Genomic DNA, 11,685 nt, shown 5'->3' with positions numbered 1-11,685 from the left:
AAAGACCGGCGCCGATCCACACCCATGGCAGTGGTTGAGCTCCATCCTCGCTGATACCCTCCAGCTGTGCCACCAGGAGAATGTTTGAGGTTTCCTCGACGTTGATTACATGTGCCGGATACGGCAACGGATGAAATCGTAAGGCCGAAGCGTTTCAAAGGCCCACGTGCTTGGTGTGCGAAGGAAAGGTGGTGGCAGGTTCTGAATTGTCCAAACAACACAAACTTGAGAGTGTGCCTATAGTCAACAAATTCAAATTGACTTGGTGGTAATTGGTGTTCAGCAAACAAAACCTGATGCTCCTGATTGATCATCCCCGGGGCACAGCAAAAGAAAGAAGCAAGAACTTCGTTTGCATTCTTTCAACAATGCTGTGACTGTGCTACCCGTGGAAAGGGGTACCCGAGGACGCGGTAAATGACAAAGAATTTTTCGGCATATCAAGCTGTCGTGCTTATCACACCATTATGATGTTGGTTTGCCGTTACATCCACGGCGCAGTTCTTCGCCATTTGTAGGTGCCTACAATTGGTCGCGCATCTGAGCATCATGCCATTGAAATTTTCAGTTAAGCTAACAAAGGGTTCAGTGTACCCTGAACTTGAGAGAGTTTTGAAGGATTGAGGATTACAACCTTGCCCTCCCTGCTCTCAGGGACCTAGGAGTAACGCAGGCGCCGTATGTGGCACGAGACAAGAGACTCGATTTATGACCGGTCACCGAAGTTCGGACTTGCTGCGGTTCTGGAGATTGCGTATATGCTGAATAATTCCTTGATGCTACGCCGAGTCGGCCAACTGCATGTTGATAAACAGGGGTATTCTGTCATCCGAACCCTTCGGTCAACGGCTGACTCGTTCATGGCGTGTGTCTGTATAAATGGTAGCATCTGAGCGTTGAATATGGCACAACTTTTGGCGCGCACATATGTAAGCCCTTGTCCATAAGAGTTCGTCAGGACCAATGTCTGGTTGGTTCAATATTTTGACAGCTCCTGATCCATAAACCGTTGCATGTACGAGTAGCCCCGAGCAGAACATCCAATCACTAATGCAGCCGCGGGGAACCTGGAGGGATTCCCGACTTCCCCGATTAACACTACTCGTACTCGCCCATCGCTATACGTAATCCCCAATGTAACCCTAAAGGAAATTGATAAAACCAACATGCATCGCAGTTGTCGTCCGTTGGGAGTGGACCCGGGGTTGGTTCTTCAGAGTTTAATAAACACTTTTACAGCCAAGCCTGCACTCAAACACAAAGTTAGGGGCTCCTAACCCTGCCATCACTTCTTAATCTGGAATATCCTCGCAAACGGGGTATTTCCGCACGCAGCATCACCTTCCAAACAAAGAAGATCGGCAGGACATGGGATCCCGGGGAACCATCCCGTTGTCGTCTCATTCTAAATTGGCGGCCGTTGGCGGACTACATTCCGTTAGTCGCTCCTGAGTCGTGCCTTAAGCAGAGGTTCATCAACTTTACTTCCCCGGCGCGTCCCCGATTGTTTCGGCATTGATCACACAAGTCTCTCGGGTTCAGATTCACGGCTGACAAGATGGAAAAGTTTGACTGCATTGTGGTTGGCGCAGGTAACCTATCCCAAGCCTCCGGGTTTACATGTCTCCATGTAGATAGCCTTCTCTTCGAGAATCAATGGAGTGACACAATTCCATAGACTGACATGGCATTCAGGATGGTATGGCCTGGCAGCCGCAAAGCAGTATCACTGCACGCAGCCAGGGTCTTCGTTGGTTGTCTTCGACTCTCAGCCCACGCTCGGTGGCACTTGGGCAAAAGAGCGCTTATACCCGGGTTTGAAAAGCAACAACATGCTGGGGACCTATGAATACCCTGACTTTCCCATGGACAGTAAGAGATTCAACATCAAGCCAGGGCAGCATATTCCAGGCGAAACTATCAGCGTCTATCTCAAAGCATATGCCGACGAGTTTGGCATTACCGACAAGATCCGATCGTGCCACAAGGTCATTGTGGCAGAACATCAAGAAATCAGTGAAGGTGGCTGGTTCCTGACAGTCGCGGACTCTAAAGATGAAAAAGTCCGTGTGTTTGCTCGACGTCTGATCATTGCGACTGGCTTGACGTCGGAACCGTGGCTGCCCCATTTCGATGGTCAAGAGTCTTTCGGCGGTCGCATTTTTCACGGCAAGTACTTCCAGCAGAATGCGGATACTCTGGAGACGGCCAAGACCGTGACAATCTTTGGCGGCACGAAATTTGCATGGGATGCCGTTTATTCGTATGCAACTGCTGGCGTGAAGGTGAATTGGGTCATCCGCTGTAAGTCTACTTCAGGCCGAGATCTAGACACCAACTCATTCACTCATAGCGACGGGACATGGACCTTGCTGGATGGCACCCCCTTATGTCACTCCACTCAAAAAGTGGTTGGAAAAGCTTGCTAGTCAGTAAATCTCTGCTTCTCTCTCAACATGTTCTGAGCTAAGGATACCTCACACTAGACACAAGAATGTTGACCTGGTTCAGCCCTTGTTTGTGGGGAAATGCTGATGGCTACATTGGCACGCGTCACTTTCTCCATGGAACTGCCATTGGGAGATCAATCGTCGATACTTTCTGGAAAGTACTCGGAGGCGATGTGATGACGCTTAACGCATACGACTCCCATCCGGACACGGCAAAGTTGAAGCCGTGGACAGAGGCCATGTTCACAGGCACCAGCTTCAGCATCCTCAACTATGACACCAACTTCTTTGACTTGGTCAAAGAAGGCAAGGTCAAAGTCCATCTTGGGGAGATCGACCACCTCAGTTCTGGAACGGTTCATCTATCCGATGGAACCGAGTTTCCTGCCGATGTTCTGCTAGCTCACACCGGCTGGAAACACGTTCCACCGATCAAGTTCCTCCCAGAGGGAATCGAGAAGGAGCTCGGTATACCACATGCGCCTATCGACAACGCGCCTCGGGAAGATCTTGCCGGTCAGGCCGATCTTGTTGACCTAGCCGACAAGGAGATCCTGGCGCGCTTTCCAAGGCTCAAGAATCAGCCGGTATGGAACAAAGACTACGTGCCCCTGACCGATCAAAAAGGCATCAACAGCGACGACGCAGTGACTCCTTACCGAACCCTTACCCCGTACATGCTTCATCACTTCATCGTCCCGCCATCGGAACGCTTTTTACGCACACGTGACACAGCTTTCATCGGCATGGTCGGCAACTTTAGCAACGTCATCACGGCTCACGTTCAAGGCCTGTGGATCAGTGCATACTTTTCGGGTCTTCTTGCCAAAGATCCTGCAGAAGCAGTCGGCGACGACGCGGCGATGCAAAAATTGCAATACAGCACAGTCTTGATGAACCGCTTCGGTCATTGGCGTTACCCTACAGATTGGGGCTCCAACAAGTGCCCGAGCTTCGTGTTTGATGCTGTTCCTTACCTAGACCTGTTGCTGAATGACCTGGGTCTCGTGCATTACCGGAAGAAAGGATGCATGGCCGAGTGGTACTCGCCTTATGGGCCAGAAGACTACAGTAACGTCAATGAGGAATGGAAGGAGAAGTTTGGAAAGGGCAAGATTCTCAGTGCTACAGCAAGTCGGGATTGATTATCCATTGTGTAATAGCATCATAATATTTCTCGTTCAACTGCAAAGATCACGTACGATGACAGGAAGATGACATCTCTATTTTCAATCGCCGAGTGTACATGATGAACAACCCCACCAAAACACTTTCTCGACATTGTTTTGCCGTGGCTACTGCCCTGACATGAGCTACAACCACTTCAACGGGACTTCACTTAGTGTCTTCGATGCGAAGAAGGTACTTCTTAGCAGACACTTTGCCAGCTTCAAGGTCTTTGAGTGCTTTCTCCAAAGAGGCAAGGCCCTCGGGGAGAACCTCGTAAGGATGACCATTAAACCAGCCTTCCTCCAATCCCAGCCCGAAGAAGCGATAAAACACGGACCCGAACTCCTTGTCGCCTAAGGGAGAAACTGGAGTGTCATTCGAGGCATGGACAGTGCCCACCATGGTGTACAAGATCTCGGCCTTAATATCACTGGGAGAGGTCTGTAGAAAGACTGAGATCTTGCCGCCTGGGGCAAGGGCCTTTGCAACGATCCGGACTGTCTGCTCTTCGGACACGCCATCTAGAGCATTGATGATAGGCTGCCCCCCGGCTGCAAGACGAATTTGCTCAAGAACGTGATGTTCTCCCTTTCGATAGTCAATGACGACATCTCCCTTCTTCTTGTTGACCAAGGTTTCGACGTATGGGCTACCACTTCCGGCGACGGCGATGATGGGATGAATGTTGGACAGGGTCGCGAGCTTGATGGCAAAGGCACCAACAGCTGTAGCACCGCCGTTGACTAGAAGAGGCAAACTTGCCTTGGCTGGATTCCAAGGAAGCGGAAGATCGAGCTTTTGGTACAAGGCAAGAGCAGCGGTCATGGCAGCGAGTGGGATTGTGGCCGCCTCTGAAGTATGGCTTATTAGCACTCAGGTAGCTCAGCATCAGACTGGATGACGTGCAGTGACTCACCCTCAAAACTGGTCTTGTCAGGGATCAGAAAGGTCGACTGAGCCCAAGCGATGGAGTATTCAGCGTAACTTCCATGTGGGGTGTTCATCTCGTGGAAGGCCGCAACCCGGTCTCCCGTCTTGAAGCCGAGCACGCCATCACCAACAGTTTGAACAACGCCAGCAATGTCATCTCCGTGATTGAGAGGTGGGAAGTGCGAAGCCCAAACCTTCGGCACTTTCCAGTCTTTAGGATTGGTACCAGAGATGAAGGTTTTGATCAAGATCTGCCCCGGTCCCGGGGCTGGAATCGGAACATCGTGGATCTCAACCTTGAGCCTGCCGTCGAAAATCGCTTCTTTCATGGTCAACAAATATTTCGGTCGTTTTCTAATTGTGTTTTGGAAGAGATGGTAGATGATTTGATGATGTTCTGATGTTGATATCAAATGTTCAGTGTTGATTCGAGAGCGGCTGCCCTGATTTATGTACAGACAACATTCTTGACACCTTGTTAATATCAATGCAGTTCTATCTCAACACCAAGCAAGCAACTCGCGAGAACGTGACAATGCTCAGAGAACCAGATGACAAATTACGTAGTGCTCGGAGGCGGAGAGATTCTAGACAGCGCAGTCTGCCTGACTTGGAGATTCCATAACCTTGCATTCAATCGGGGAAACTGGGATCTCGAACTTGCACATCCGACGGCCAAACTTCCATCCTTCAATGATCAAACTCACTTCGATTGCTCCAACTAAGATCACGTACAGATGTTCTCGTCTTACTAGGAGCACAAGAGATTCGAAAAAGTGGATAGGTAACTCCAAATGCAAGCGTTGGGGTTGGACCCACTATGAAGTTGGAGACTTGGAGACATCGAGTTCAGGGCTTCCAGTCTTCCCGAGAGGCTTCGCTTCTCGAAAGGCGCTGCTGTTCAACGTTCGTTTTAGATGATTATTTGGGGTTTACCGTCTCTTTTCAATCTTGACAAAAGTAACCATTTTTAAACATGCCCATTGTAGGAAACGTACATATCCACCAAATCACTCCGCCTATTGACATGAGCATATCGATATTAGCACCTCCCCGCCTGCCTCCCTATTAATCTTCGGCTGTTGGCCATTAGCATGATGCTTATTCTACTTAATATTAATGAATCTATGATCTCCCCTTTCGTCATATTCCTACTTCCGTGAATTTAGTGGTAGCAGGGTTTCCTGCAGGTTACCGAGCAGACATGCTTACACCAATCCAGGATACGAGCCGACATCGAGTTTGCCTAACGGCATTGGCTGCCGCTTACCTACCGCAAACATTTTCGTTCTCGCCAATATGAGGAGCCTATGCCGGTGAACAACTGTTCTGCCAGCAAAGTCAGCTAGCAAACCAGGGCCGGGGCCGAGTCCCCGCTTACGGTCCGGGCCGTCAACGTCGCTGGGGCGAACCCCGGTAAGGCCCCACCCCGATACCCGGCCGCTTGCCCGAGTATCCCGGCATTTGGAAATTGCTGGAAAGCTCGAACTTTCTCTCCCCACCCTTCCTTAACTCTTCTCTGTTACGTCACTGACACGGCATCCTGCGGTCGCGTGCACCTTGCACGGCAGGAGAACTCGCCGCAACGTCGTAACGTGGTACGATGGAAACGCGAGGACTTTCTTCGATTCTTGAACCCTTTGGAGACGAAAAAACCCTTCACCCTATTTATGCTATGAACTATTCTCTCAGCTTTCTCCTACTCGTAAAATCATCCATTTTCTAAGTTATTCGACCATTCGCAATACTCTTTCGCGAAGCATCGCTACTTCAGCAATACTCGGGTAATGTCTCTCGCCCAGCACGTCACCCAGGCCGAAGGCTTTGACTACGAACGTCCCACAGAACAGATTGAATCAACTGGCAATGCCGAGGCCATCTTCGATACACTCAACCCATTCAATACCGAGAGTAGTATTAATGAGCCGCAATGGAGACGATTGAGCTTTGCGCCTATTGAGACTGTGCACGCCGAGAAGCCGATTGCTGCTTACAAGGTCTCTAATACCAAACGATGGGGTAAGATCCAGAGTCTGGATTCTAGATAATCTTCAACCTCGGAACTGACGCCTTGCAGTGCAAGTAGCGACTAGCATAGTGGCATGTTGGCTAGCTGCGGGCATTGTCTTCGGATTCGCTGCCCTCAAACCTGTTCTCATCGCCGAAGGCGTCTACAGCGATCTTTGCGATGCCAACGATCCGGGCGCGGTAGACAACGGCGACCACATTCCATGCACCGAGCAAGACCTCAGGTTGAACTTGTTCTTCATCGCCGCCTCCGTTACAGCAAACGTGTCTTCGCTGTTAGCCGGCTCTGTCCTTGATCGTTTTGGCAGGCGAGTTTGCTGGATCGCCTCCTGCGTATGCCTCACATTGGGCTGCATCCTTATGGCAGTCTCACGCAACTTCGCCTACTTTGACGGTTACTTTCTTGGAAACATCATGCTTGCCCTCGGTGGAACCTTTGTCTTTGTTTCCAGCTTCCAGCTCGCCAACGCATTTCCCAAGTACAGTGGACACATCATCGCACTGGTCACTGGGGCCTTTGACGCGTCGGCTGCTGTGTTCTTAATCTACCGTGCGGCATATGAAGCGACAGAAGGCAAACTCTCACTTGAGAAGTTCTTTTGCGCCTACATCGCCGTTCCATTACTAATTCTTCTGGCCGAATTCGCGTACATGCCCGTCCGGTCCTATCATTCAATTCCTCAGCTGGAACAGAAGATTGAGAAAGCTCAAGACGAGACGCACGATGTGCATGAGTCTGACGATGAAATTGACGACATCGGGCAATTGCGCAAAGTACGCAGTGCTCGGGCTGGTCGAAGGTTGTCAAAACTTGACCAGATAGAAGAAGTCGCTGGCGACACTGAGCAGCGTGAAGAGCGTGTCAAGCTGAACGAGGAGCGTCAGGAAGCCAGCGGTGTCTGGGGAGTTCTTCATGGTATTCCTGCCCACCAGCAGATTCAGAGTCCATGGTTTGTCCTCATTCTGCTCTTGACCATTGTTCAGATGTTGAGGATGAACTACTTCATCGCAACTATCCATGCGCAATACCGTTACATGCTAGGCTCCGAGGCCGCCGCCAACACCATCAACCGTTTCTTCGATATTGCCTTGCCGGTCGGTGGACTTGTGTCTACCCCCTTCATTGGTGTTCTCCTCAATAATCTCAGCGTACCGGCAATCTTTGGCGTGCTGACTGCCCTGATTGTCGCCATTGGCGTCCTCAATTGTCTACCCTTCGTGTGGGCGGGATATGCTACGGTTGTCTTATTCGTCGTTTTTCGCCCCTTGTACTACTCGACCATCTCGTAAGTCCAGTCTTGCTGTTTTCTGGCACATATGATCGTGTGCTAATCACTCTTCAAAGGGACTACGCAACGAAAGTCTTTGGTTTCGCCACCTTCGGTCGTATCTACGGTACTATCGTGTGCGTCTCAGGCCTGGTAAACTTCGCGCAATCTGGCCTGGATGCTCTTACTCACGGTTCATTGCATGGAGACCCTGCACCTGTGAACATTACACTCGGTGCATCAGGCACCATAATTGGAATTGTTCTCACAGTATTCATCGCCATCAAAGGTCGTACTTTCGTTACAGAAGATAAGCCTGAGTTGGATGCCTTAGAAGAGAGACAGAGACTACTGTCATCGGCAGGACAGAACTATGGCAGTCGCGAATGAAGGGGGTTTCTACGAAAGGATCACTTCAACCAGGAAACTTTCAACATCCGTCTGGCAGTTCAACTTAGAGGATACACAATAAACTTCGCAGGTAGAAGCCGATCAAGCATCGTGGCTTCTACCGGCTCCCTTTGAGCATTCCTAGCCTCAACTTCCACCGAGAAGTACTTTTCGCCAGCTGAGACTCTGACTTTCTTGCCTGGATGAAAAGCCCAATTGATGTGTAAGGGGCTGTATTACTCACATGATAGGTTCGGAGTCTTGTATTAACCCGTAGCAATTCTTGGCGATGGATCAGCCTCCCTCGGCCTCCGTAGTCCAGTGAAATTTCCCCATGTTTATCATTTTTCCCTATGCTTGTCGGGAACCTATTCCCGGGGTTCTTCCTACAGCATGCGATCTAGCCAGATCTGTCTATTCAGTTGAGTCTGATTGGGTCATAGCAAGATACAATGACTTTGTGCTAGGCTCCGTTAGCAGTCGGTACGCGGAACGCGTGGAATCCATAAAGAAGTGACGTTGGCCTAGAGTAATTCGCTCCTTCACGAATACGGATACGGGACGAGATCAATAGGGTTAAGAGACATGTTAAGTATCAAAGATTTCAATGCCTTCTCCGGATACAGCCACAATCTTGAGTTATCAGCTTCTACCTTACATATATTACACGTAACTTCGAACTATGAGACAGTAGGATTCTCTATCTTAACATCACACTTGTCTACAACAAATTCTACGTTCTACATCCGTCCAACATGAGGTATCGTGGCGTTGTATACGATGTTGGCCTTCACTTCACCGCAGACACCGCGTCTGTTGAGCCATTCGATCCCAAACTCGTGGCCCACGATTTGAAAGTCATCGCTACCGACCTCCACGCCAACGCCGTACGCATTGAAGGCGAATCTATCCAGCGACTCGTGGCAGCCTCCCGTATCGCCCACTCACTAGGCCTCGCAGTCTTCTTCAATCCATGGAAGATGCATGCACCCGCCGACGAAGTCCGAACTTATCTCGCCGAAGCAGCCCAAGCTGCCGAAGACCTTCGTGGCGAGGGAGTAGACATCGTCTTTGTTTCGCAATGCGAGTATACCATCTTCAACGAGGGCGTCTTTCCTGGCAAGGACCTGATGGAGCGTGTCAAGTGGATGAGCGGGCAAATGAAAGAAACGCCCGGTGGTCCCTGCATGTCATATTCGCTTCATGATGCTTGCTCAAAGCTCAACGATGTTCTTAAGTCGTTCTTACAAGTGATTCGCCCGGTTTTTCACGGCCAAGTGACGTATTCAGCAGGAATGTGGGAGTCTGTGGATTGGACGCTCTTTGACATCGTTGGCGTCGATCACTATCGTCAAGGCGAGAGCGAGAGCGACTATCTCAAGGGGTTGGAAAGGCACCGTTGCGAGAAGCCGCTTGCTGTCATGGAGTTCGGGTGTTGCGCGTATGAAGGCGCGGCCGCTCTCGGAGCCGGCGGTTTCATGCCTCTTCAAGGCACCAACCCAGACGGTACCGGCAACTTCGCGGGCGGTGTGGTACCAAAGTATTCAGAGACGGAGCAAGCTGATTAAGTCAAACCCCCCACTTCCTGGCACCCCCCTGTTTCTGGCACCCACAAAAACGATGGGATCACAACCCAACCTCCTCATTACTATTAACTATTGATCCTCAACCACACCCACTACAATACAACTGCCAGCCTCACTAGGGCATTCAGAGTCGCTGGATTCAGCCGTAATAACCTCCTTTTCACCCGCTTCGATTTGAGCCCGATGGATATCCCTGATGTTCGCAAACTTCGTGTTGGGATCGATCTGAACAGTCTTCCTCTTCCTAACTGCAGCGTTGGTAACTTGAGCCTCAGGTGAGCCAGCTGCTGGGCAGCTGCCAGTTGCCAGGCCTGCTCTGTGAAGCCTTTTTCACCTTCCTGAACAGCAGCCGTTGAGTGCTGGTATCATTGTCGAGTTGGGTGTATAGTGCAGTTGACCGCTGAGCTCTGCCAGCTTCCTGGGTGTCGACCAGACCACTGCAGAGGAAGCAGAATCCCATGGCTCAACAGGGTAGTTTGTTGACCATTATGGCATCGCTTTTTGCCCCGACTGGTTGGTTTGGGTGTGGGGGCAGCAGAAGGTAATACCATAGGGTTCATCAGGGGCTTAACCATCGCTACAGGGTGTAGACCAGTCCACTTCCAACCACTTCTGATGTTCGAGACTGATAGACCAGCAAGTCGAGCCTTCTGGTAACAGTCCAGGAAGTTCCTTTACCTATAATGGTAGAGTCGTTCCATTGAGACAAGTAACCGAGCTCCTTCCGATAGGCTGACTTAACAGGGCTGAAGACAGACTGGTCAAGTGGCTGGAGGACATGAGAGGAGTGTGGTGGTAAGATAAGAACAGTAAATGGATATTGTTAATATAGCAATTCCACATGAAGTCTGTCGTCGTATGACTCCCATGCCCATCCACAATCAACAGTCGAGCCTCGCCCTCAGCCCTCGGGCATAGTCTGTGGGATAAACACTTCTCTAACCATTCAATGGCAGTTAAGTCTGTAGTCCAGCCATTATCTGTTGCTGTAAACTCCCACCCATCGTATGGAACCAGATGTAATGGAAACCACTGTTGTTGGACCGTCTTCCCTTGAAAATGATAAGAGGACGAAGTGCCCTACCCAAGGCTGAGATACACTCAATGATAGAGACCCATGCCCTCGACCCAGGTTGTTTCTTGCGAACAGACGTCGTCTCAGCCATGCCCAGCACTAACCCATTAGCTCCCTGACCTCGAGGATGCCAGTCTCATCCATATTATATCTGTTGGCTGGTTTGATGTCCTTGATCTCAGGGATAGCAAGGAACTTAAACCAGTTCCTAATGACCTCAGTAGATGCCCCATTAACGCGTCTAGAATCGATGGAACGACTTCTCTGAACCTTAATGATAGGGTTCCTTCTCACGAAGGCATAGATCCAGCCTTTTCCTAATGGTTTGGTATCCCCAGCAGCAGCCAGAACTCGCTCTGCGAATTCCTTCACCTGTTGGTGCGTTGGTGCGAGGCCCAGCGAAGCCTGAATGCGAACCCATTGTGCCAGCTTACTCTCCTGGTCAGGAGACAGCCTCTGCCAGTCAGCAAAGCCACTTTCCTAGTCTGACCACCTTGAGACGTAGTTGGAGGGTTGATCGTGGTATCCCATACTCCAATGAGGCTCTCTTTGACTCTTGCCGTTTGAGATGTCCTCGAGAGCCTGACGAAGCTGATCTTCGGTATATTGAGGCATTAGATATAGAAGAAGGTATGTGCAAAAATGAGCCCATTTGGACTCGAATTGAAAATGTTGTGATAAAAGGAGGTTGTGGGCATTGCGTTGTGGTGGATTTTCGCGTTTTTTGTGCCAGAAACAGGGGTGGAAGTGGGGTTTGACTTACGTCGAGGCAGTCATCAGAATACTCT

The 11,685-nt window shown here is 50.3% G+C and overlaps 3 protein-coding genes across 3 annotated transcripts; 2 read left to right on the top strand and 1 right to left on the bottom strand.

The window, feature by feature from the left end:
• Positions 1-1,558: 1,558 nt before the first annotated feature.
• On the top strand, positions 1,559-3,595 carry HER10_EVM0005470 (uncharacterized protein; the record flags this gene model as incomplete). The annotated part of the gene is made up of 4 exons (XM_035475085.1): positions 1,559-1,592; positions 1,696-2,304; positions 2,354-2,428; positions 2,487-3,595. 4 exons carry the CDS (start codon positions 1,559-1,561, stop codon positions 3,593-3,595), a joined length of 1,827 nt encoding a protein of 608 aa, XP_035329354.1.
• Positions 3,596-3,785: 190 nt separating this feature from the next.
• Positions 3,786-4,879, bottom strand: HER10_EVM0008868 (uncharacterized protein; the record flags this gene model as incomplete). Its single annotated transcript, XM_035478376.1, has 2 exons — positions 3,786-4,471; positions 4,537-4,879. 2 exons carry the CDS (start codon positions 4,877-4,879, stop codon positions 3,786-3,788), a joined length of 1,029 nt encoding a protein of 342 aa, XP_035329781.1.
• A 1,277-nt stretch (positions 4,880-6,156) lies between these two features.
• On the top strand, positions 6,157-8,396 carry HER10_EVM0010104 (major facilitator superfamily transporter). The gene is made up of 3 exons (XM_035479574.1): positions 6,157-6,569; positions 6,628-7,864; positions 7,924-8,396. Exons 1-3 carry the CDS (start codon positions 6,338-6,340, stop codon positions 8,234-8,236), a joined length of 1,782 nt encoding a protein of 593 aa, XP_035329939.1. The 5' UTR covers positions 6,157-6,337; the 3' UTR covers positions 8,237-8,396.
• The last annotated feature ends 3,289 nt before the right edge of the window (positions 8,397-11,685 follow it).

This window comes from Colletotrichum scovillei, assembly GCF_011075155.1.
Source record: "Colletotrichum scovillei strain TJNH1 chromosome Unknown Contig00009, whole genome shotgun sequence".
Lineage (NCBI taxonomy): Eukaryota > Fungi > Ascomycota > Sordariomycetes > Glomerellales > Glomerellaceae > Colletotrichum > Colletotrichum scovillei.
Note: the sequence above shows the minus strand (reverse complement) of the source record. Positions and strands in the feature narration are given on the sequence as shown.